General features: G+C 41.0%; 1 protein-coding gene across 1 annotated transcript in view; it reads left to right on the top strand.

Annotated features, from left to right (window-relative positions):
• Window positions 1-22,156, top strand: part of TNFSF10 (TNF superfamily member 10) — a 101,948-nt gene that overhangs the window by 31,811 nt on the left and 47,981 nt on the right. The window contains exon 3 of the mRNA XM_069213042.1: window positions 17,619-17,664. Coding sequence (XP_069069143.1) covers window positions 17,619-17,664 — 46 coding nt within the window. The remainder of the gene's footprint in view (window positions 1-17,618; window positions 17,665-22,156) is intronic.

Below are 22,156 nucleotides of genomic sequence, written 5' to 3'. Positions count from 1 at the left end.
GTGAATCGCTTCCCCTTTCACCCCCACCCCCAAGTGGCATCTGATGATGTCAACGTGCGATCGCACGCTGACCTCATCAGAGGCTTCCCCCATCCTTGCTGGAAGCTCAGCTTCCAGCGCGGATCGGAGGAGAAATGCTTTAGCATTTCTCCTCTGATCACATGGAGGGGCGAGAGAGGCATCAAAGGAAGGAAAGGCCTTTCCCTTCCTTTTCTTTGATATCTCTCTCAGCCCTTCTGCTGCCTGAATGACCACTAGATACCAGGGATTTTAAAAAAATGTACACATAAGGGGAGCGGCCCTTGCCCAAGCCGGGGAAAAGGGGGGCAATTTATTTTAAGGCCATTTCTGCCCCCGCTGGCAGATCGGCCTATTATAATTAGGCCGATTTGCCCCCGGGGGGAGGGCAGAAACCTCTAGACACAAAGGATAACTTTTTTTTTGTTTCTTTTATTTTTTCATATGTTGGGAATGACCCCATTATTAGCCCGAAACGATTAGAAACCAGGGATTTTTTGTTTTTAGGCCAGTTTCACGTGAGGGGAGTGACCCCTTAGGCAAGGGTTGCTCCCCTGGTGGGGCAAATTTGTTTTAGGCCATTTCTGCCCCCCCCCCTTGGGGGCAGATCGACTTATTTTAATAAGGCAGATCTGCCCCCTGGGGGCATAAGCTCTAGGCACCAGGGATTATTTTTTAAATTTTTTTTAGACATGGGAAGCGACCCCTTCGGCAAGGGTTTCTCCCCTGGTGGACAATTTTATTTTAGGCCATTAGGTCCAGTATACACCAGGGATTTTTATTTTTTTGCATCAATTCTACGCAAGGGGAGCGACCCGTTAGGCAAGGGTCATTCCCGTGGAGGCAAATTTATTTTAGGCCATTTCTGCCCCCCTCGGCGGCAGATCTGCCTATTTTTATTAGGCCGATCTGCCCCAAGGGTGACAGAAACCACTAGGCACCAGGGATTGTTTTTTGAGCCAATTTCACGCAAGGGGAGCGACCCCTTAGGCAATGGTCACTCCCCTGGGGGGGAAACGTATTTTAGGTAATTTCTTAGGCACCAGGGATTGGTGTTTGTATGTGTGTGTTTTGTTTGGGGGGGGCAGCCCCTTGGGCAAGGGTCGCTCCCTATGGGGTGCATTACTGTTGGCCATATCTGCTCCCCCTTGGGGGGCAGATGAGCCTATTTTTGGAAGGCCCATCTGCCCTTAACGGGGGCAGAAACCACACCAGAGACCAGGGAAGATTTTTGTTTCTCCAAAAAAGAGGGTGGGGGTATGGCCACACCAAATAAATGGGGACAAAGTTGTTCTGCCCACTGGAAGGCAAATGGGGCAATTACCCCCGATCCATTTCCCGGTGGGGGGGAGGGCGTGGGGGGGGGGGGGCAGAAAGCCTACTAGATGTCAAGGAATAAAAAATAGAAAAAATGTGGGGTGGTGGCTACCAACCAGTATGGGCATAGTTTTGCCCCCACCCCAGCTGAAGGGGGTATCAGTCTTTCAGCTCTCCCCTGCACACTAAAACATGTTATTCCACGCCAAGCAAAAGGACATTTTATTATTTTGGGTTTTGGTTTTACATTTGGGCCATGAGAGCTTGTCTAAATCTCAAAATCGTCCCACTTGGAATGGTGAGGGCTGCACTTTTTGGACTTTGGGACGCTGCCATGTAGAAAAATCCACGGGCCCTAGACGCATCTGAAAACTAAACATCTGAGTGGGTCCAGGGTGGTGTGCTTCACATGCACCCTGCACCATTTTCTTATCCACAATGCCCTGCAAACCTCCAACTTTGCTGCAAATCACACATTTTTCCCACATTTTTGTGATGGAACCCTCCGAAATCTATAGGAATCCACAAAATTCCTGCCACTCAGCATTTTCGCATCTATACCAATAAAAATTCTGCCCCACTGGTCAGCCTAAAAATGTTTTTTTTTCAAACTGCCCTTTTGGACCCGCTTTGGTTCCCCTCAATTTCGGCATGTTTTGTCTCTTGTCTGTCACAGGCACTTGGCCCACCTACACATATGAGGTATCATTTTTACCGGGAGACTGAGGGGAACATTGGGTGGTAGGAAATTTGTCCTGGTGCGGTGATCCCACACAGAAATGTGGGAAAAATTTGATTTCTTTAGCTAAATTGAGGTTTACTGAGGATTCTGAGTAACAAAACACTGGGGGATCCACGCAAGTCATACCTCCCTGGACTCCCTCAGGTGTCTAGTTTTCAGAAATGTTTGGGTTGGGTAGGTTTCCCTATATGGCTGCTGAGCCCAGGACCAAAAACGCAGGTACCCCCTCAGAAAAAACAGGTCGTTTTTTATTTAATAATATGGATGTGCCCACTTTGTGTTTTAGAAAAAGAACAGTTGATGGACGGAATGCAGAACAAATCAAACATTCACCCCCCAGGCACAGATCTGGGTTTAATCCATCAGTTTTTTTGCTCACCATGCCATTCCAGCTTGGACCCAGCCACATGCAAGTCAGTCTTGACCCTGTGAGACCTTGAAACCGGTCCCAGGATGCTTGTTTACGGTCCAGGGAGGACCTGGCCTGGCAGTTCGAGCTGGACTGTTCCCATTAGGAACAGGGTCAAGACTGATTTGCATACAGCTGGGTCTAAACTGGGGTGGCATAGTTAGCAAAAGAACAATGGATTAAACCCAGATCTGTGACTGGGGGTGAATGTTTGATTGGTTCCGCATTCCATCCATCATTTGTGTTTTGCTTCACTTTGTGCTTTGGGGCATTTACTGTCGTGGGCACTAGGTCTACCCACACAACTGAGGTACAGTTTTTATCACAAGACTTGGGGCAATGCTGGGTGGAAGAAAATGTTGTGGCTTCTCTTAGATTCCAGAACTTTCTGTCACCGAAATGTGAGGAAAACATGTATTTTGGCAAAATGCTGAGGATTCCAGAGGATTCTGGGTAACAGAACCTGTTGAGAGCCCCACAAGTTACCCCATCCTGGATTCCCCTAGGTGTCTAGTTTTCAAAAATGCACAGGCTTGGCAGGTTTCCCGAGTTGCCGGCTGAGCTAGAGGCCAAAATCCACAGCTAGGCACTTTCCAAAGAACAGATCAGATTTCAATGTAAAAATGTGATGTGTCCATGTTGGTTTCCTGTCGCAGGCATTAGGCCTACCAATGCAAGTGAGGTACCATTTATATCGGGAGACTGGGAGGAACATAGAATAGAAGAACAATTGTTATTGCCCCTTGTCTTTCTCTACATTTTTTCCTTCCAAATGTAAGACTGTGGGTAAAAGGGACGTCTATTTGAGAAATGCCCTATAATTCACATGCCAGTATGGGGACCCCGGAATTCAGAGATTTGCAAATAACCACTGCTTCTCAACACCTTATCATGTTCCCATTTTGAAAATACAAAGGTTTCCTTGATACCTATTTTTCACTCTTTATATTTCACCAAATGAATTACAGTATGCCCGGTATACAATGAAAACCCATTGCAAGGTGCAGCTCCTTTATTGGCTCTGCGTACCTAGGGATCTTGATGAAACTACAAGCCCTATATATCCCTGTAACTAGAATAGTCCAGCAGAGGTAACGGTATATTATTTTTGAAAATCTGACATGGCAGGAAAAAGTTACAGAGGAAAACGGGGAGAGAAATGGCAGTTTTTTTCACCTCAATTTCAATTTTATTTGTATTTTAGCTGTTATTTTCTGTAGGAAAACCTTGTAGGATCTACACAAATGACCCCTTTCTGAATTCAGAATTTTGGCTACTTTTCAGAAATGTTTAGCTTCCTGGATCCAGCATTGGTTTCATACCCATTTCTGTAAAAATGGGGTATGTCCTAGTAAAATGCCAAAATTGTGTTGAAATATGTGGTTTTCTGATTCAGGTCTGCCTGTTCCTGAAAGCTGGGAAGATGGTGATTTTAGCACCATAAACACTTTTTTGATGCCATTTTCAGGAAAAAAAAGCAAGCCTTCTTCGCCAGCCCTTTTTCCCATTTAAAAAAAAAAACGAAAATATTGCTGTATCTTGGCTCATTTTGTGATCTACTCCAGGGGAACCCACGAACTCTGGGTAGCTCTAGAATCCCTAGGATGTTGGAAAAAAAGGATGGAAATTTGGCACTGCCTGAAAGTCGTTTCTATGGGTTAAATACATTGAAACTGTCAACAAATTAGTTTTTATTTCCGGTGTCGGTGAGAGCATTACGCAGGGCAGACGTGCCGGTACTGGGACAGCGAAGGCATGTTGGGGAGTTTGGAATTAAGCACTGACATTCCATATTTTCAGTGTCATGCAATGTCAGAGACACCCAATCAGTCCTATCACTGCCATAAGTGTAGGGCTGCAATAAGAGGGTGGGCGTTGGTAAAATATCACAGATGCTCTACATAGTGATATATGTTAGTTAGTTAGCACAGATCTATTATGTCACGATTTAAAAAATGCTGCATTTGATCATATTTATCAGTGATCTGGAAGTTCATAAATATTTCAAAATATGGTGGTGTGCTTTGGGAGTATGTGAAAAACAGTGCAACCTGAAATTGTACCCTTTACAAAGATACTGCAAATGGATCAATATGTGTGTCAAAGTTAAAGAACAATGCACTATATAGTACGCTTGGCACTCCTAGACCCAGGTTTTGCACAGCTGCTTTGAGCGAATAATAAAAAATTGCATAGTGCCAGAATTACTAAACAGAAGTGGAACGCTGTGTAGCAACCTAAGTTGTTGCGCTGCGCTAGGTGGAGAGCAGCACAAAGACATATCTACTAAGACGGTGGTTCCCAACCTGTGGTCCAGGGACCCCTGGGGGTCCTCGAAGCATCCTCAGAGGGTCCACAACTGCTTAGAAAATTTAATATTATTAACAGATAAATAAAATGCATACAAATAAAGTAGCTAAACGTTCTATTGAAAATGTTAAAACATACTGTAAATGTCATGGAATTTGAAATCGGAGACTAGAAACTAACTTAGTATCCTTAGATTGATTAATGGGAGCGTGCAGGTGCATCAAACAGAATACAGTATGGAAGATGTGTAGTTTCAATTTAATTTAGAAAAGCTCTAACATTCCTCTAAAAATGTCTATTTGTATTTATTTATTTATATTTGTTTGCACATTAAGTAAAATGTTTTATCATTTGTGTCTGTTTGATGAATGTTTGTTTATTTTTTGTATATTGTTTTGTGATTCAAATTAACAACAATGTTTAAGCTGAGGTATCAGGCTTCCAGTAATGACTCAGTGGGGGGTCCACAGATTCTAATGATGATTCATTGGGGGTCCCTGGGTTCCAGAAGTATTAAAGTGGGGGCCCACAGAAGTCAAAAGGTTGGAAAACATTTTACTAAGGTATATCACTGCTACTCTCTTCCCCAGTGCTCGTGCACAAATAGGCTGCCCAGCACTACACACACACCTTCACACCATAGTGCCAAAGTGTGCGCATGATATCTAGCATGGGCTTTCTACTTGAAGGATACACTTCCAGTACAAAATACTATAGTTAGACAAACCTTGACATTTTTCACACATTGCCCGTGTGCTGTTGCACTAGCACTAGCACTAATGCAATGTGTCGAAGGTTTGAAGAAATTAAAAGATGTCTCAATCTCTGGGCCTACCTCAAGGAGTCAGACTTCATTTCTTAGTGCAAAGTTTTTTGAAACAATTTTAGTTGATCAAGCTTTTTGTCAAAAACTCGTGGGTGGTAGTGTAGTAACGCCCATGTAGTACTCATGGTGCAAAGTAGCGCAAAGCAATATTTGTGTTACTTTACTTTTGTGTTTCTTGCACAAAACTGTATTGGTTGGAAAGTAAATACTTTCTTAACACTTTACCCCAATTTACATCACTTCGCTCGACTTTGCGGTGTTGAAAAACTTGCCCCTTAAAGTCACCTACCAATGATTTCATAGGTTGTGCAAAAAAAGTCTTTTATGGGAGGCTCAGCGTTGTAATGGGCACAGCAAGCAGTGTCTAGCATGAGATTTCAACTCAAGATACCCCTACAGAACAAATTTCAGCACAATGACAAGTGCCCAAAGAAAAGTTCGCAACATGTTTGATTTTGTGGAAATGATAGGTTAGGCTGGGGAATATCACACAATATTCTGCTTTCTCTTGTTTGCACCTGGTTTCATTTAAGGACATGCTGGGTCATGCTAGATTTTACTGGCACCAAATAGTAGGGTTTTTTGCTCTGTTACTTCCACTGTTATACTCCCTTGGCATATACTTACAGGTTGTTGGCATTCTGTGATGCAAAGCATTAATTATGCTGCAGTTGTGTCAGCTTCTGACACTAAGTTATATTAGTGCCAGAAAGCTGATTGACGCTACAGTTCAAGTGGCTTTGCTGCTTACAGTAGTGTTGTGTGAGAGTCGAGGAAAAAGAATAGTATTTCTTGGCTCTAGCTTTTTTAGTAAAACACAAAGAGTGAACTTTGAACTAGGTCTTTCTGGCAGCTACTCATAAACCATAGATTATGAATATTTAAACAGCATCAGCCATTGTTTCACCCAAGTCCACACCCTATAATGTGATTGCTTTTCATAGCATATGGAGCCTTTTGTGGAAAATGAAAATCACCACCTCATGGCCTTCAGGGTGCAAGTATAATAACAAGGACTTCCTTACAGGTGTCCCAGGATTCTTGAGTTAGTGCTACAGCAACCCCACAGACAAACATGCTCTCTGCTGATGAAGGGCTAAATCCAGAAACACGTGTCCAGAGATATACAGCACTTGCTGCACCTACTAAGGTTACTTTACAGATTACTTTATGGATATAAAATGAACTTGTACTGCATTTACCATTATGCATTGGGGCTGACTGCTTGCTGGAGTGTGAGGTAGAGTGCTCCCTTTCTATGTTTCCTATTTAAGAAGGCTTCCCTGAGCCAATGAGCTGACGAGCTGTGGTTGAAGCACCTGCGTGCCAGTGAGTGGTACATAAACCTGAGAGGACTTTTGGCAGCATTTCCAGCACCCCCACAGGCAAAGCTGCTCTCTGCTGATGAAGGTCTAAACCCAGAAACACGTGTCCAGAGATCAACAGCACTTGCTGCTCCTACTAAGGCGAAATACAACAGATTGCTTTATGGATATAAAATTAACTTGTACTGTATTTACCATGATGCACTGGGGCTGGCTGCATGCTGGAGTGTGAGGAAGAGTGCTCCCTATTCTATTTTTTCTGTTAGTGCTACAAGATTTTGGGCAGATACATTTTTTTTCTGGGTTTTTCAGCTGACATCTTTGCATGTGGAAACCTAGTGGAACATTTCCATTGAAGTGTGTGGAATGAGTAAAAGCCCCAAATTAGCATATCCGTCCACATCATAGAATAATAATAACAAACTTGTCAGGGTGAACTCCAAATCACCTGTGTCTTGAGGTCCTGCTGATGGCTCTGGTGGTCTTGAAAGTCCAAAATGTCCTAAGTTCCAACATTTCAGGGTTTCTGGAGCTGCTGCTCTGGGTCACTTCTAAGATTCACAGGACCTCAGGGAGAGCTCTTAGGGACAGGAGCCACTCAAGCAGAGGCCACCAACTAGGTCTAGAGTAGATCCAGTTGGTACTGGTCAACTGGTAACTTAAATGAAAAAGCCACTTGCAGCTAGCTTGTTGTGTTTCTGTGGCCGCACAGGAGGTCAGCCAACTGATCCTTGGAGTGCACTTCATTGTCCTGAGTGCAAGAGGGAGCAGGGACAGTCCTTTTGGGCTCCTCTCAGATGTTAGCCAGCATGTCTAGTCCTCTCCTGATGTTCCTCAGGTGCAGAAAGTGTTCAGAGGAGTGTACATTGATGTGCCATTTATTGTTATCACTGGCTAGTGGGTGTAGATGACTACTAAACAGTCCCTGCCCAGTGGGGGAATAGTTCCCGGCGACAATCTACTCCACTTTTGCAGCACATCATGTTTGGCTTAGTACATATAATCAGATAGTGCACCTCACTCATAAATCTATGATGGGGAAATCCTTCCTTGCTTGTGCAGTGCCCTTGTATTCATGGAAATTAGCTGTCCCCTTCCCAGTGTCTACTCCACCCAAGGTATCTTTCTTTACACTGGGTTTGGTGGCAGCATGGCCAGTGTGGGTCTTGATGACAAAGTCCTTTCCTTCTTTTGGTCTCCACTTACCCTAAAGTAAGGATGGGCAAGTTTCACCTTTGTCTCTTTCAAGTTAATGAAGTTCATGGGGCCACCCTAGTTGTCCTTCCTGAACTTAAAAGGATCAAATGCCCCACTCCTGTCTATCACATCACCAGGGCTAAGCCTTTGTTCTGCACTGGGCAGCTGGTAGCCAGGTAATCAAATCTACCACCAGGCGTGGCACTCAGGGAGAAGGTAACTTTCTAAAAGTCACTTTCCCTAAATAATTATTAAAAAGTTAACTTCACCAATGATTTAGAATTTGAATAAATATGATAAATAGTCATTCAAATTGACTTTCTTAGCAGTTTCCTGTCAAAAGCTACATTCTGAAGTTTATAACTTTTAGTTTGATATTTTCAAGGCTCTAGCAACAGCTCTACCAGTGAAAAATGCTTTTGGGGGCTAGTCAGTGGAGGAACATTCCAATTATAATTTTGCACACATTACACTTTAAAATATCACCCCCCTGCTTTGTGGGCAAAAAGGTATGCTCAAGGGTGACTTGTTAATATTCAAAAGCAGGTTTTTCTGCCTATCAAAAAAGGATTATTTTGACATGCTTGACTTCAGGTTTTAGGCTGCTGCATTTAGGCTACACAGGGTAGATCTCAAGCCATGGTTCACAGGCACACTATGTGGATGGCACAATAGGTGCTGAAGCCTGTAAGTGGTATTTAGCTTCCAGGCACAGATTGCAGTTTTACACTATATACTAGGATCTTATAGGCAAGTTAAATATGTCAGTCAGAAATAATCCATTGTAAGTATGTTTAAAAGTGGCACAGTGATTTTATTCCTGTTTAACAAGGGTAAAGTGCACTGCAAACATATGCTACCAAACAGGTATGGAAAATTTGGAGGAAATAATGCCAAATATGGTCATTTAGAACAATTTGCCCAGAATCGCTCTAACCAGTGCCAAAATGGTAGGTTCTGTAGTTCAGTGATGCTGGTGAGCATGCAGCTACAAGACAAGCTTATTACTGATTATGAAAAAGAGGAGAAACTCACAAACTAGATATATGTTAGCCACACAAGGGTCAGATTACATGCAGTGTATTTGTCCATGACAATAATTGAGCCTTAAAACCTCAGAGCTTAAAATGTACTACAACCAATTGACCAATACTCCATTTGTGACTGCCAATGCGCACCATGGCACAATTTTCAAAGGACCAGGACTCTTTACAGCCTCTCCAACTTCACTATTCTCATTCAGTGCTGCCTTTACTTAGAGAGCAGTTTAAGTGAGCCAGATCACTCCCTGTCTGATTTCAGTATAGTCCTTAACAATAAACGACGTGCAACAAATGCAACACTCTTGCTTTCCTATGTCATCACCCCATGTACATACAGTATGAAGGATGCTATCCTAATTGTAGAGCTGCCATGAGGCTGGTCTCAGACATTAAGGTGCTTTGGGCCAGTAGTTTAGTAGGTTTTAGTAGGCTGCATTTGCTTTAGAGTCATGAAGGGTTCAGAAAAGGCCTTGCTAGATGTGCAGCAGCCTCCTAAGGAAAAAACTGGGAACAACACTTCATTTAAAACTTAAGCACTGTAATGGGCCCTGCCATACATTACCACATTCACAAACATTTTGCATCTAAAATCAAAATTCTTATTTTGGATGCAACAATTGATGACTCATCACTGGCTCTCAAGAAATCTAAAGCAGGCGATCCATTCTGCACAATAGCATTGATAAATATAATTTAGTGAATTGAACCCAAATATAATCCAAAAATATCAGATTATCTTTTCAACAAATCTTTGACAGTTCTTTAAATGCACAGCTTCAAAAAAGACCTTGAAATAAAAATTCAAACTAGCAAATGTTATATGAACCAAGCACTCTTTACTCTCCTACTTTGTGTGTGAATTCAATGTATCCCTAGTCAAAACTGAAAAGTTAAATTGAGGTTTATACTGAAGCTTAACCTGCATCAGGACAACCAGACATTGAGTAGTTACCAAGTAAACACACTCCTCGTCCCCTGCTTGAGAGTATTTAGGAGAACACTTTCAGGGAAGAAAAAAATCAATAAAAACTGTTGAGCTTGTTCCCATAAAGCTCTTGATAGTAATTGATTATAAACACTCGACAGGAGTAAAAATCTGCCAGGACAGCCTGACTGCATATTACATATCTATAGCAAACAAACCAATATATAAATATTTTCCGCAAAAAAAATCTAAATGGTCAGATAGCTGCCTATAGCGCTTGCCCTTAGATATGCAACTCAATACAAAACCTGGTTAAATTCAGAGGGAGCACTTAACTCATGTAGCAGAAAGAAAAGAAAGAGGCTAATTACATACTACATCTATTTATACTTCGTGGAGTCCTTTGTCTATGTTGTTTACTTCCTGCCAATAGGAGCAGGGGTATGGGCTTTGAATATGCTATTTAAATAAACATCAAGAATAGAGACTACATAATAAGGTCTATTGTCTTGCAATAAATTAAACAAAATTGATACCAAATGTTCCACGTACCATGAGACAATCCCTGTGCCATTGTCAGAGGTTTCTTAAGGATTTTTGAAATGGTGTTTCAGGCATATTTGTGACCAATTATGCCTGCTCTTTCAACATATAAGTGCTCAAAATAACAAAGATGCAAAAATCAACAGGTATGGCTGATGGTGGAGGTATATTTCAGCTCTTTCAGTAGTATGTCAAGTCAACCATACATTATATGATCATATGGAACACTATTAAAAAGATCAGTTAGAATTTGTTGTTGATTTTTAGGCACAATAAAAGGTAATTGTTTTTGATGCAACAGCAAAGGAACCCTCTAGGGTACAGTGATGCCTGGGGCTGTGCATAATTGAATTGATTCAGCATATGCCATAGAGTTACCTGAGCCTTAGCAGTGAAGGACATTTGCGGTAGTGACCTGAAAAAGAGCCTCTCAGCTCCCTCACTAGGTTGGGGATTTGGTAATAATGTTAAATGTAGGCCAACACAGATGTTAGCAGTGGCAGATCCTCCATCGTGAGGATGCGTCATGTGAGTCGGAATCTTTTCCATCATGATTACATTAACTTTTTTAATCTGCCTTAATTTCATTTCACATTTGATTGAGATTCAATTGAAATGGCATGAAAATACCCACACATTGTTCCTCTATATTCAAATTGGGGATTCCAACGCAACACCCAGTCAAGAGTTGCATCTATTTTGATTAGATTTAATATTTTAATATGTTGCATAACATTCATGGAAGCAACATACCAATTTATTTTTGAATTGAGAGTCTTAGTGAAAAAAGTACCAATTATAAGATCAAACTTAGAAACATTTTGAGAATCTCTTCTAGATATTTGCGTATTAGTTTTCATATTTTGCTTTCTGCAGAGGACTATCTTACGTTTCACTGCATTAGCTAATGATTAACATTGCACACATAAATTATATCATCAGCCTAACGTAATTGAATTGATGACCTGCTTATCAAAAGAATACCACTTGTTTGAAGTTGAAAGGGGAAAAATATTCGGGTTATCATATGTGGGTATCATGATATTAACTAATTGCAGTTCTTTCTATGCATATCTTCTGCAATAGCCTCTTCTTCTGCTTCAATGTATTCTTTAGTCTTCCATTCACATTTAACTTGATGTTTATTTAGCTCATTTCACACATTATATATTTGGCTTACACCTCTTCCACATCTCAAATAGCTTTCAGGTCCATTACTTATGCATCGTTTTAAATGCACAAAGCCTCTTGTCCCTAATTATCTGCACTTGCTCCACATGACACAGCAGATGTTCTTCGCTTGGATGGTCACAGCCCTTTCAACTGCCTACCCATGCCTCCTTCTTGGTTCAGGTATTTCCCATTACACGTCAAAAGCTTAGAACTGAGTTGCATGATGTTCTTTGTCTTTCACTTTCTTTATAATGAAAACAGGTCTTAGCTTTCCTTGTCAAATAAATATCTTTGGAGAACTTTTTTATTCTCTTTGTGCTGAAGTTTACATGTATAAGAGGTTCAACTTGATTTTCCTACAATACTTTCACAGTTATATTTTTGGGAATAACACTTTGACTAAAAAGTTTTATAAATTCAAAGAAATAAAATTATCTATATCATTTATACACATACAGAATTATGTAGGAGCAAATGCACACCAATGTACAGTTCTCTGTAATGCACCCTGGTGTTCTTTGTAGTTAGGTAGGACCTAAATCATACACCTTCACTAAACCCCAATAAATAAAATTGACACACATTCCTTTGTAAGACTTACCATGGTCTCCCCTCTCTCCATAAATGCTATGCTTTCCACATTGGAAATATAAAGGCAATGTATCTGGTATAATAAATCTTAACTGATACATGTCAAGTTCTTTCACATATTGGCCCTCCAAGTGGTATAAGTACCTTTGGGATGCCATAAATACCATGCACATTCCATATAGTTTAACTAGATTGTATCTGATCAGAATTAACATAAGATTGATGGAATAATTTGCAATTTCTTTATTCTCTCAAAATCCATATTAATTGTCATGGATGGTAATTCTACACACTTTTTAAACCCTAAAACTATGTTAACATATTCTTTGGCCATGGAGTCACCTATGATAAAGGCCAATTACAACAAACTCATCATATCATGTCTGGAGTGGTACGTAGAACTTAGAGCGCACAAGCCCTGCTTCACTCTACCACATACTAGTGCATGCTATTAACAGTTAGGCCAAATGCTGCACAGAGGGATTTAGAGGCCACTTAGCACCCTTCTTTTCTCTGTTCCTCTCCTCCCTTGCACATTCTTTCTTCTTTATTACTGATGTCTGGCATTAAAAGCACATCGTTTGGGCCCTCCCTCGGAAGCATAGCTCAACATGCATCTGCAAAGCACTCTATATGCTACATACATGCCTTTTAAGGAAGAGTGAAGAGGTATCACCAGCCTCTCTACTCCCAGATAATATTAACCTCTATGAAATATACCCACTCATGTTGCAAAAAAACTGTCTCTGTGTTGAACAGATGCGTTCAACAGATCAGCACACTACTGAAAGCTGTCAACCATTGCTTCAGCTGTTTAGCATAGCCTTCTGGTATCATCATTAACGGGAAATGCAGCATCAATTAATAATGGCCTCATTACAAGTTTGGCTGTCCCAACGGGGGCCCACCAAACTCGCAAGGAGGACGCTACCACCATGGTGGTGGTGTCCCCCTGCCTTATTACAATGTTTCCACCAGTCTGACTTGCGGGATCATTGGAATAGAGCATTCCTGCTAGTCTGGCCAGCAGGAAAAGTGCTACGAGATACCACTTGACTCCCTTAAAGGAGCCAAGTGCTATCTCGTATTACAGAGGATGCAAACCAGCACCCTCGGAATGCGAATTGTCTGCAAAACAGACAGTGTGCATTCTGATGGTTTTGGGTGGGGGGGACCCTACAGCCTTTCCATGCCATTGAAACCACCATCGAAAGGCTGGAGGTGAGGGGAGTTGTAATCAGCCAGACCGTGCTGAGTTCAGCGCCGTCCTGGCTGAGTACAACTCAGACTGCTGTCACCACGTCAGAAGCGATGTTCCCAGTGGGGAAGGTCTCCTGGTGGGTCCGACCGCCAAGGTTGTAAATGGGTGGTCAGATCGCCTGTAGTGTGGGGGGTCATACCTCCAGCATGAGTGACACTCCTCAGACCGCCACACTCATAATTAGGACCACAGTTCTTCATTGTAAGATAAACGAAATCAAACTACTGGATGGCAATATTCAGCCATTCACTGTCCAATGTGCTCATCAACAGCACAGTTGATTATGACCAAGTGGACTAAATTCTCACTCACCATCACAAACCTCTCATCATTACACTCAAGACCACTACATACTAGTGAGGCATTACTCCCTCCAGCAGTATAAAATCCGTACCTAAGCCCCTCATTCATGGAAGTATCTTTACTGACAGACACAAACTAGGTTAACTTACCATTTTCTTCCACAAAGTCAACACTCTCATTTTACCCTTCCCTTCTTTTAGAAAACAATTAAAAAGTAATGGTCATCCAATTACAGTACTAATTTCCCAACAACCCCCTACTAAATCATTAATTGTTTGGTTTGAGCTCTCACTGCATTGCTGAAACAGCTATTTTCCAAGAGATGGATGATGGACTCTTCAAATCACAATGAACACCAGTTCGTCCACTTGAAAAAAGTAAATCCACCTCAGCTGCTTTCTTGAAAGCTTTGAAGTGATCCATCAGGCAGGAGCAGAGAAAAAGGGGAGGGACTCCAAAACTCATTTCACCATGCAATTTTCCATAGGAAAGTTTGACAGCTACAGCCTAAATGACTGACCAAAAATATGCCATAATTGGCAGAAATCTAGATTTTTGTCCAGAAAGCATGATTTGGTGTAAATCCGTTCAGGAGAGTTTGAGAAATTAAGGGTATAATTTATGTATATGTATCGCTGCAGAGGACTCATGGGTCTAAGGGCCAGATCTAGCAAAGGGTTTTTCCCATTCTATGTCAATGGGAAACTGTGATTGTACATATGGCCCTAAGAGAACAAAATATATGATCTGATTGGTTGACATTAGATCTGAGACTCAGACTCCTATCCTGCAAAAAGGAAAAGGTTAAACAATATACAGAGGCAGGGATAGCCTACCTCCAAGGCCTGGTTATGTGGGTAATGGGCATGCTGCCCCTTTCTCCTAGCCTTCTGGAGACCCTGTGACCCCATCTCCCAGGCCAATAAGTTACTTTGTGGATAGAGGAGTCTGGTGCTCACCATTCTGAGCCCATCCTCCACATCCCCATGTCCTATATCACAATTTGGGGAGGGGACATGTGGTCCCCTTCACCGAGCCTGTGTAAAACCCTGGTGCCCTCATGCCCTGGGGAATAAACAATAATCAAGGTGCCTGGGAGAGGCCCAGGGGACTCCTTCCAACTGAGCCCTTTTTGTGGAGAGAGGGGTGTTGGGGGCCCCCTCCTAAAGCTGTAGATCAGCCCCATAGACAACATGCCCTGGAAAACTGCTTCCCCCCCCCCAGGAGAGTGTGGGCAAGGAATGTAACTTTTATTCCCTGCCCACACTCTCCCAGGCAGGGAATGCAACTTTGTTGTAGCCCGAAAGGACACAGAAAAATGCTGCTCCCGTCTGGGCAAGAGCAAGGTAAGAGCTGGCTGCTGCTGCACCTGTGATGAGTGCTGGCTCAGGAGCTGGCAGGGACAATAGGGGCCTTGGGACTCCTCCCATGGCTCTTAAATTAACAAAATATGTAGCTGCATTGGCTGGGCACCAAGACATCCGGGGTTAAAAAAAGAAATGACCCACTTCTACTTGTGTGCTCACTGGGGGGCCAGCAGGGACCTTGGGGCACCCTCCTGAGCCCCAAAGTATAAAGTGTGGGTGCCCCAGGAGGGACCAGGACACCCAAAAAATAACTGAATACATAGAAAAATAAATATTAATAAATGAACAGCAGGAGCTGCTCATTTATTATTTACTGCTCTATGAAAGGAGCTCTCTATGATGCCCAGGGATGGCTTTTTAATAATATTTTTGGATCCTGGTGGTGCCCCATGACAGGGCATGGGCACCACCAAGTTTTTTAAAATGTTGTAAATGGTTGTTAAATCCATGACCCCTAGAGAGCTAACCATAATTTTAAAGCACTCCCAGATGTATTGTTTTCAGCTGGAGTACATGGACCCTTTGTGGTTGGTTCTATGATTGCATTTCATGGCTTGACAAATGATGCAAAAAGATTCAAAGACATTTATTTGTTTATTGTTTTTAAATAATGCTTTATTAAAAATAGTTTGTGACATTCACTATGATTAAATATTGCAATTTGTGAATTTGTACATAAATTAATTTGACGTTTGATTACAGTTATTGGTAACTATTTCATAGTCAATAGATCTGCTGTATAACATGTTGATGTGCTGACCCCTTGACAAAGCCAACAGGCCCACTGCTTGATATATTTTCGTCTTCTGACCCTCTGCAAAGCCAGTAATTCTGTCAAATGAAATGACTCCCTTTATATTGTTACATGACAAAGTCAGGCAGTGGCGGTGGCTGTGTGCAACGGGGAGTTGGGCACTCAGCGGAAGTTGTGTTCCCAAAACCATGCCATACACAGTGATGGATATCTCACTTTATGTTAAAAAAAGAAATTCATGGAGAAAACAAAGTTAAAGGGGTGTTATAGTTAGGTTAAAATGTCAGTTAAAACATACCATTTTAAAACAACAAAACCACGGAAATCCACCAGTTATAATTCCCTCAAGTAATTATAACTTGTGCGCTAAAGTAACTATAACTCATGACATTGCCTTGAACTACTGAATACCTCAGCTATCACATCACTGATGGCAGGTTCTGTGATATCATTGATAAAATCACTTCTAAGTCTGAACTTACATAATTTATAACAACACTGTGGATAGTGAAGGCTTACACTATTTCCATTTCACATGAATACTCACAGTAGCACTGTGCTGTATATTACTACGGTTTTATCAGTGGTCATCGATATCATTTGAGATGTCATCAGTGATGTCATCAGTGATACCTTTTAATATGTCATAAGTGCCAGGGAGTAGTTTTGCATATATGTTTCTGAGTATGTGTATGTGCGTGAGCCTATAGTTGTGTGTGTGTGTCTGTGTGTGTTTGTGCGTGTATATAAAGTGAAATTAATTAAAACTGATATTCAAAAAACTAAATCAAACCAAAAGATGCTAAAGAAGGTCATCATTTACAAAAAGGTGTCCTGATCAAACTGGTAGACTACAAAGAAAAACAGTTTTTCTTGGAAGCAATGTTTTAGAAAAGTGATTTTAACAAAAAGTCCACCACCATCACACAGAACTGAGGGGGTAGGTGGTCAACTTACCTTTTCACATTCTACTGCATCATGATGTACAGTGATGCAGCAGAAATGTCCTCGTCTCTGTTATACTTTTCTAGTGAATTTTATGTTCACAGAACGGTGGGAGGGCGTATCAAACTGAGAAGTTAATTTAAATTGGATGATATTGGTTCGGACATGAGTACATGAGTTGTGGGCACACAGTCGAGCAATGAGTGACTGAGTCAGCTCACTTAAATTGAATTCACTAATGAAGCAACTGAGTGCTCTCTTTATGTTTGCTTGTATACGGTTTTCTCAATGTACTGAACAATATTGTTTACTGCAAATGGTTGTGCTACATTGGAAATTAACAATAATATCTTGCAAATTCATTTTAGTTACCAGATTATCGGAAAGTGGGCGAGTAATTTACATAATCATTTCTGAGCTGAACGCACAATTCTAAAGCAAAAGAAAATTGTTCATTGCTTTGTAGGACAATAAAGAAAATCAGAATATTCCGAATTTGAACAATATCAGTAATACTTCTTAGCATTCCACATTCAAGTACTGATGTACTCTTTCCATTATGTTTACAGATATTATTGAAGAACTACCGGACTGACATAAAGTCTGCAGTGAGAGGTATAGTTATTTAGTTAACTATGAGAATATATTTAAAATGTATCTCATAAAATGAAAATAATGTTCACTGCCATTAAAAGATATGAAGCCTCATCTTTTTGGTTTCTCTTCAGGAATGTAGTGAAACCTGCTAAAGTATGAAAATGAAACAATTTCAGCATGGCATCAATATTTAAAGTATCTTTGGAGTAGAAAATATGTGGCATCATCGGCAATGGCTTTTATTGTATTAAGGTACACATATCATGGCAAAAACGTAACATAAATCTTACGGCCACGGAAAATGCAGTCCACTGCTCGATTTTCTGCTTTAAAGTACAATTACGTTGGGTACATGGGTGTGGCCTTTACGGGAGGTGGCCTTTAAACATGTGTTATACCTTTTTGGTTACTAAAAAAGTACTTTTGAATGATTTTCATACCCAATTGACTCACTTAATGTTAGAGGTAAAAATGATGGGGACAGTGAGCAAATTAACAGTGAATATGTAACCTAACATTTTTAGGTAATGTAGAAAATTTGATTTTCGTCACATGGACAAACCATTTTCGTATGGCTTAAAATGAAAATCCTCTGATTATAGGTCCACGTAAAGTCTCAGGTTTATCCCCCCTCAAAAAAAGTAATTTTGTGAAAATGATAGGCATAAGCTCGTATCTTGTATGGATTACCTCTAACCTTCAAATGTATGACTTCAAATACTACATTTTTTAAAATTATACTTTGAAAATACTTTTCAAAATTTTTTTTTTTATTCAGGCTGACAAGGGTATAGAGGAAACATTATAAGAAGGGAAATGATTGCCAGAGGTACCCCAGAAATAATTTGGTTGTCGGCCTCAGCGAGCTAGAGTCATCAAGGAATGAACATATTGGAATAACAAAGTCACAGTCAGAGAGGGAGAAATAGGCAAAAATGAGATATGTGCAGTTTGAAATGAAGACGGGCAAAGCCAATAGACCTGGGTCATATTTACTAACCCTGTGCCCCGCGGTGCATCACCTTCTGTGACGCTACGGCAGCACATAGTGCAGAACCATAGCTACAAGGCAACGCAAAGCCACTTTGTATGCTTTTGTTGGCCTTGTAGATATGGTGTAAGGCAATGCAGAACGAGTCGCTGTGTTGCCTTACACTGCTTCAGGGAGGCGTACCATGGGCGTTGAGGTGGGTGTTCCCATGCAACACCCATAGGTTTTGATGCATTTCCAGATTTACAAGAATCTGTAAACCTGGGAATGCATCAAAACTGTACTCGTCACAAGGGCAGGTGCAACAAGGAGAAAATATTTTTATTTCTCCTTGTTGTTTCCTATTTGGATTGTTTTTGTGCAGGAAGGTGCCCCTTTCGGCATGAAAACAGTCCTGCTGACCACGCAGACACCCTTACACCACGATCTAAGGGTGCTTAGGTTGGCTCTAGGCAGCAATTTGTGCACCAGCGCAGGGGAAAAGGACAGAAATGCACCATATCTTGTAAATACAGTGCACTTCCGCCCTTTCCTTGTGGTGTAGGCAGTGCAGCAAGGTCACTTATGCGCTGCGTTGCTCCACATTCTTGTAAATAAGCCCCCTGATTTATACCTGAAAGTGCCACGTGATTGGTGAACATGTGTGTATGGGTTTTGTATTGATGTTGAGCACATTTGTGAATGCCAGGATGTACCGATAGATGGAGAACAGAATGATTCCATGCATGCACTGAACCACTCATCATTCATCCACTTGATCACTCATCTTTGTATTCATACAACCATTTATCCACCCATGGACTCCCCCATAAATCGAGTACCATCAGTATTGACATAGTTTAGTTCTTTTGTTTTAAATTAAACACTACTGTTAACTTTGCCTAAGGCCTACTTCTTGAAAATGTATACAGTTTCAAGTCCACATTATTTCTTTGAATGTGGTGAAGGCCTATTGTAAGTTTAGGTCATGAGTAAAATGCAATCATGTCTTTCTAAAAGAGATGGAAAGGTTTGGCTCAATGGTAGAATTCATAATAATTTGGAGGAATCGTGACAAACCTTGCTTATTCGTGTATAAAAAGTTGTTATTTTTAAGTTGACAGATGTGGCAATTGATTGGGAATATAATTGTATTGTTCTGCAATTACTGTACAAGCAACTTAACTTTCAGCGACAGCACACATTTCATGTAAACCACCCTTAAGACGACAATGGAATAGTGCAGTACATTTTGAGTTTCTTTTATTTTATCCCTTCTTTTTCTTTGCATTCATGGATAGTCGTCTGTATTTGATCCTGAATTTATAGTAATCTCGATTGAATTTACACAGAAATGCACATGTGCTTAAATAAATAATATGTAATACTTGTCAAATAAATGCTTATCTTTTCTTCCAACACTAGTGCCCATCACGTAAATTGTGCTGGGAACTACAAACAATATGTTTGAAGTGAAGTTTTGCCATTGCAGTATGTTTTAAAGATAGAACAATATTTTAAATTCAAGAAATGATACTTGCCGCCAACCATTTGCGAAATAAAGAGATCAAGAGCCGTTTACTAAAGTAAAGCACAGCAAGCTGATACTTAATGTTCCTTATTAGATAAGCATTAGTCCCTGAGGATTCTTACACAAAGGTGCAGTACCGCAGTCCCGCACTAGATGGCTCCCTTGAGTCAGGCAATGGAATTTGCTGTCTGATGGAATATTACCTTGTGCCAATAATAGAGGTCCATAGGTGCCCTAAGGTGTACTTAACACCACTGTCCCCTCAGCCTCATAAGTGAGAGAGCTATGCGCAAAGTAGTTTCCTTGACAATCTTCTTATGATAAGTGGAACAGAGCTTTGGCAAAAACTTGAATATGCTTTCGAAGATGGGAGAGCTAAGATAAGGCGTGGCTGCAACATATAAATCTACATAGTCAATTGAGATATTCTAATGATTTGTATTTATTTCTGTTGGCTAAATAATTAAGCCAAATCAGGGTTATAAGGTTGGTACTTGATATTGTGGCACCTCCTGGATGTTCTGAAAGAAGCAAGAGAGTAAAACCCAGCTGATACTAAGAAAGTACATTTATTCTGTGCAATGAAATGTTCTTTATTTGTTACAATCAGAGAGTTTTTAAGGCATGGGCAAAGTGCACTCTGGCCCAGTTCCCCAGCCTTTCAGGGGGGGCCTGTTAGAGCCAACTCTGCAGAGAGTCATGCCCTGATGACCTTGAATAATTCTTAAACACATTGTTTAAATACCATTTTCCTCTATTTTTTAATGTGGGTGATGGGTGGGAGTTTATTATAGACATTTTGCAGAGGAATGTGTTTAAGGTTCATGCAACTTTTATAAAAAGAGTTTCTTTTAGATCAAAATAGGACCTCACATATGAAAAATGGGAGGGTGTCACAGAGATTATTTTCAGTAGTATTAGGGAGCTGCTGCTGTGTTTCAGTATTGAAAACACACATCACTATCCATGACTATTAGATGTAAACACATTTAGAATTTGGATCAGTGTACTTGTGCAGTGTCAGTGACTTGGCCAAAGAGAGCATGAAAGAGCTGAAAGTGAATCATGAATTCAAATATGTTACAAACAGGGCCCCCAAAATACGTTTGGCCCAGGCCCCTCAAAATCCTTAAGATATTCCTATTTAGAATGATCCTGTTTGATAAAGGGCAGCTTGTTCTAATATTAAAAGATGAAGCAACAGAGCTGTTGTGGGAGGTGTGAGGGAAGATAGCAATCAAAGATAAGCACGACCACAGATTGCTGAAACACAAATGAAAAAGTAGTTCTCTGATGTCAACAGTGAAAGGGTACAACACATCCATTCAGATGACAAGCACAAGAATAGGAAGAAAAGAGATCAAATAAGAGCAGGGGGATGAGATACATAAGAAAGCCGCCAAATCACAAGCAAGAGGCTGTCTTGTATTGTATACAATGGTCTTCGACAGTAGAGATGTGTAACCGAAAAGATGGTGAGAAAACTTAGGGCCAGATTTATAAGGCCCTAGCGCTGCTGGAGCATCACTTTTTGTGATGCTCCAGTGGCCCTGTGCAGTGTACCACATTTACAAGGCACCGCTAAGCCACTTTTTGTGAATTAACAGCACCTTGAAAATACGGGCCCCTCCGACACAGTTTTCTGTGTCAGAGGTGCATGCAATTGGTGTTGCTGTGAGCATTCCACAGCAACACCCATTGCTTTTGAAGCTGCCCCAGATTTACAAGAAGACATTAATCTGAAGCAGCGCCAAAAACTAACACCACCCCATGGGTGGAGTTAGCATGACAGAAGGAGGAGCTATGTTTTATTCCTCCTCGTTTTTGCCTTTTCCATGTGTGCTGCATTATACAGCACACATAGAAAGAGTAAAAGGCTGTGAAAGATTGTTTATATGCAGGAAGGTGTCCCTTCCTGCACATAAACAATTATTCAAAAATTATGATTTGCTACTTCTATGCGTGCTGCATTTACCAGATCACTGTTGTAGATTGTTTATGTGCAGCAA

Source organism: Pleurodeles waltl, chromosome 11, assembly GCF_031143425.1.
Source record: "Pleurodeles waltl isolate 20211129_DDA chromosome 11, aPleWal1.hap1.20221129, whole genome shotgun sequence".
NCBI classification, from domain to species: Eukaryota; Metazoa; Chordata; class Amphibia; order Caudata; family Salamandridae; genus Pleurodeles; species Pleurodeles waltl.
This window is presented reverse-complemented; position numbering and strand designations above follow the sequence as displayed.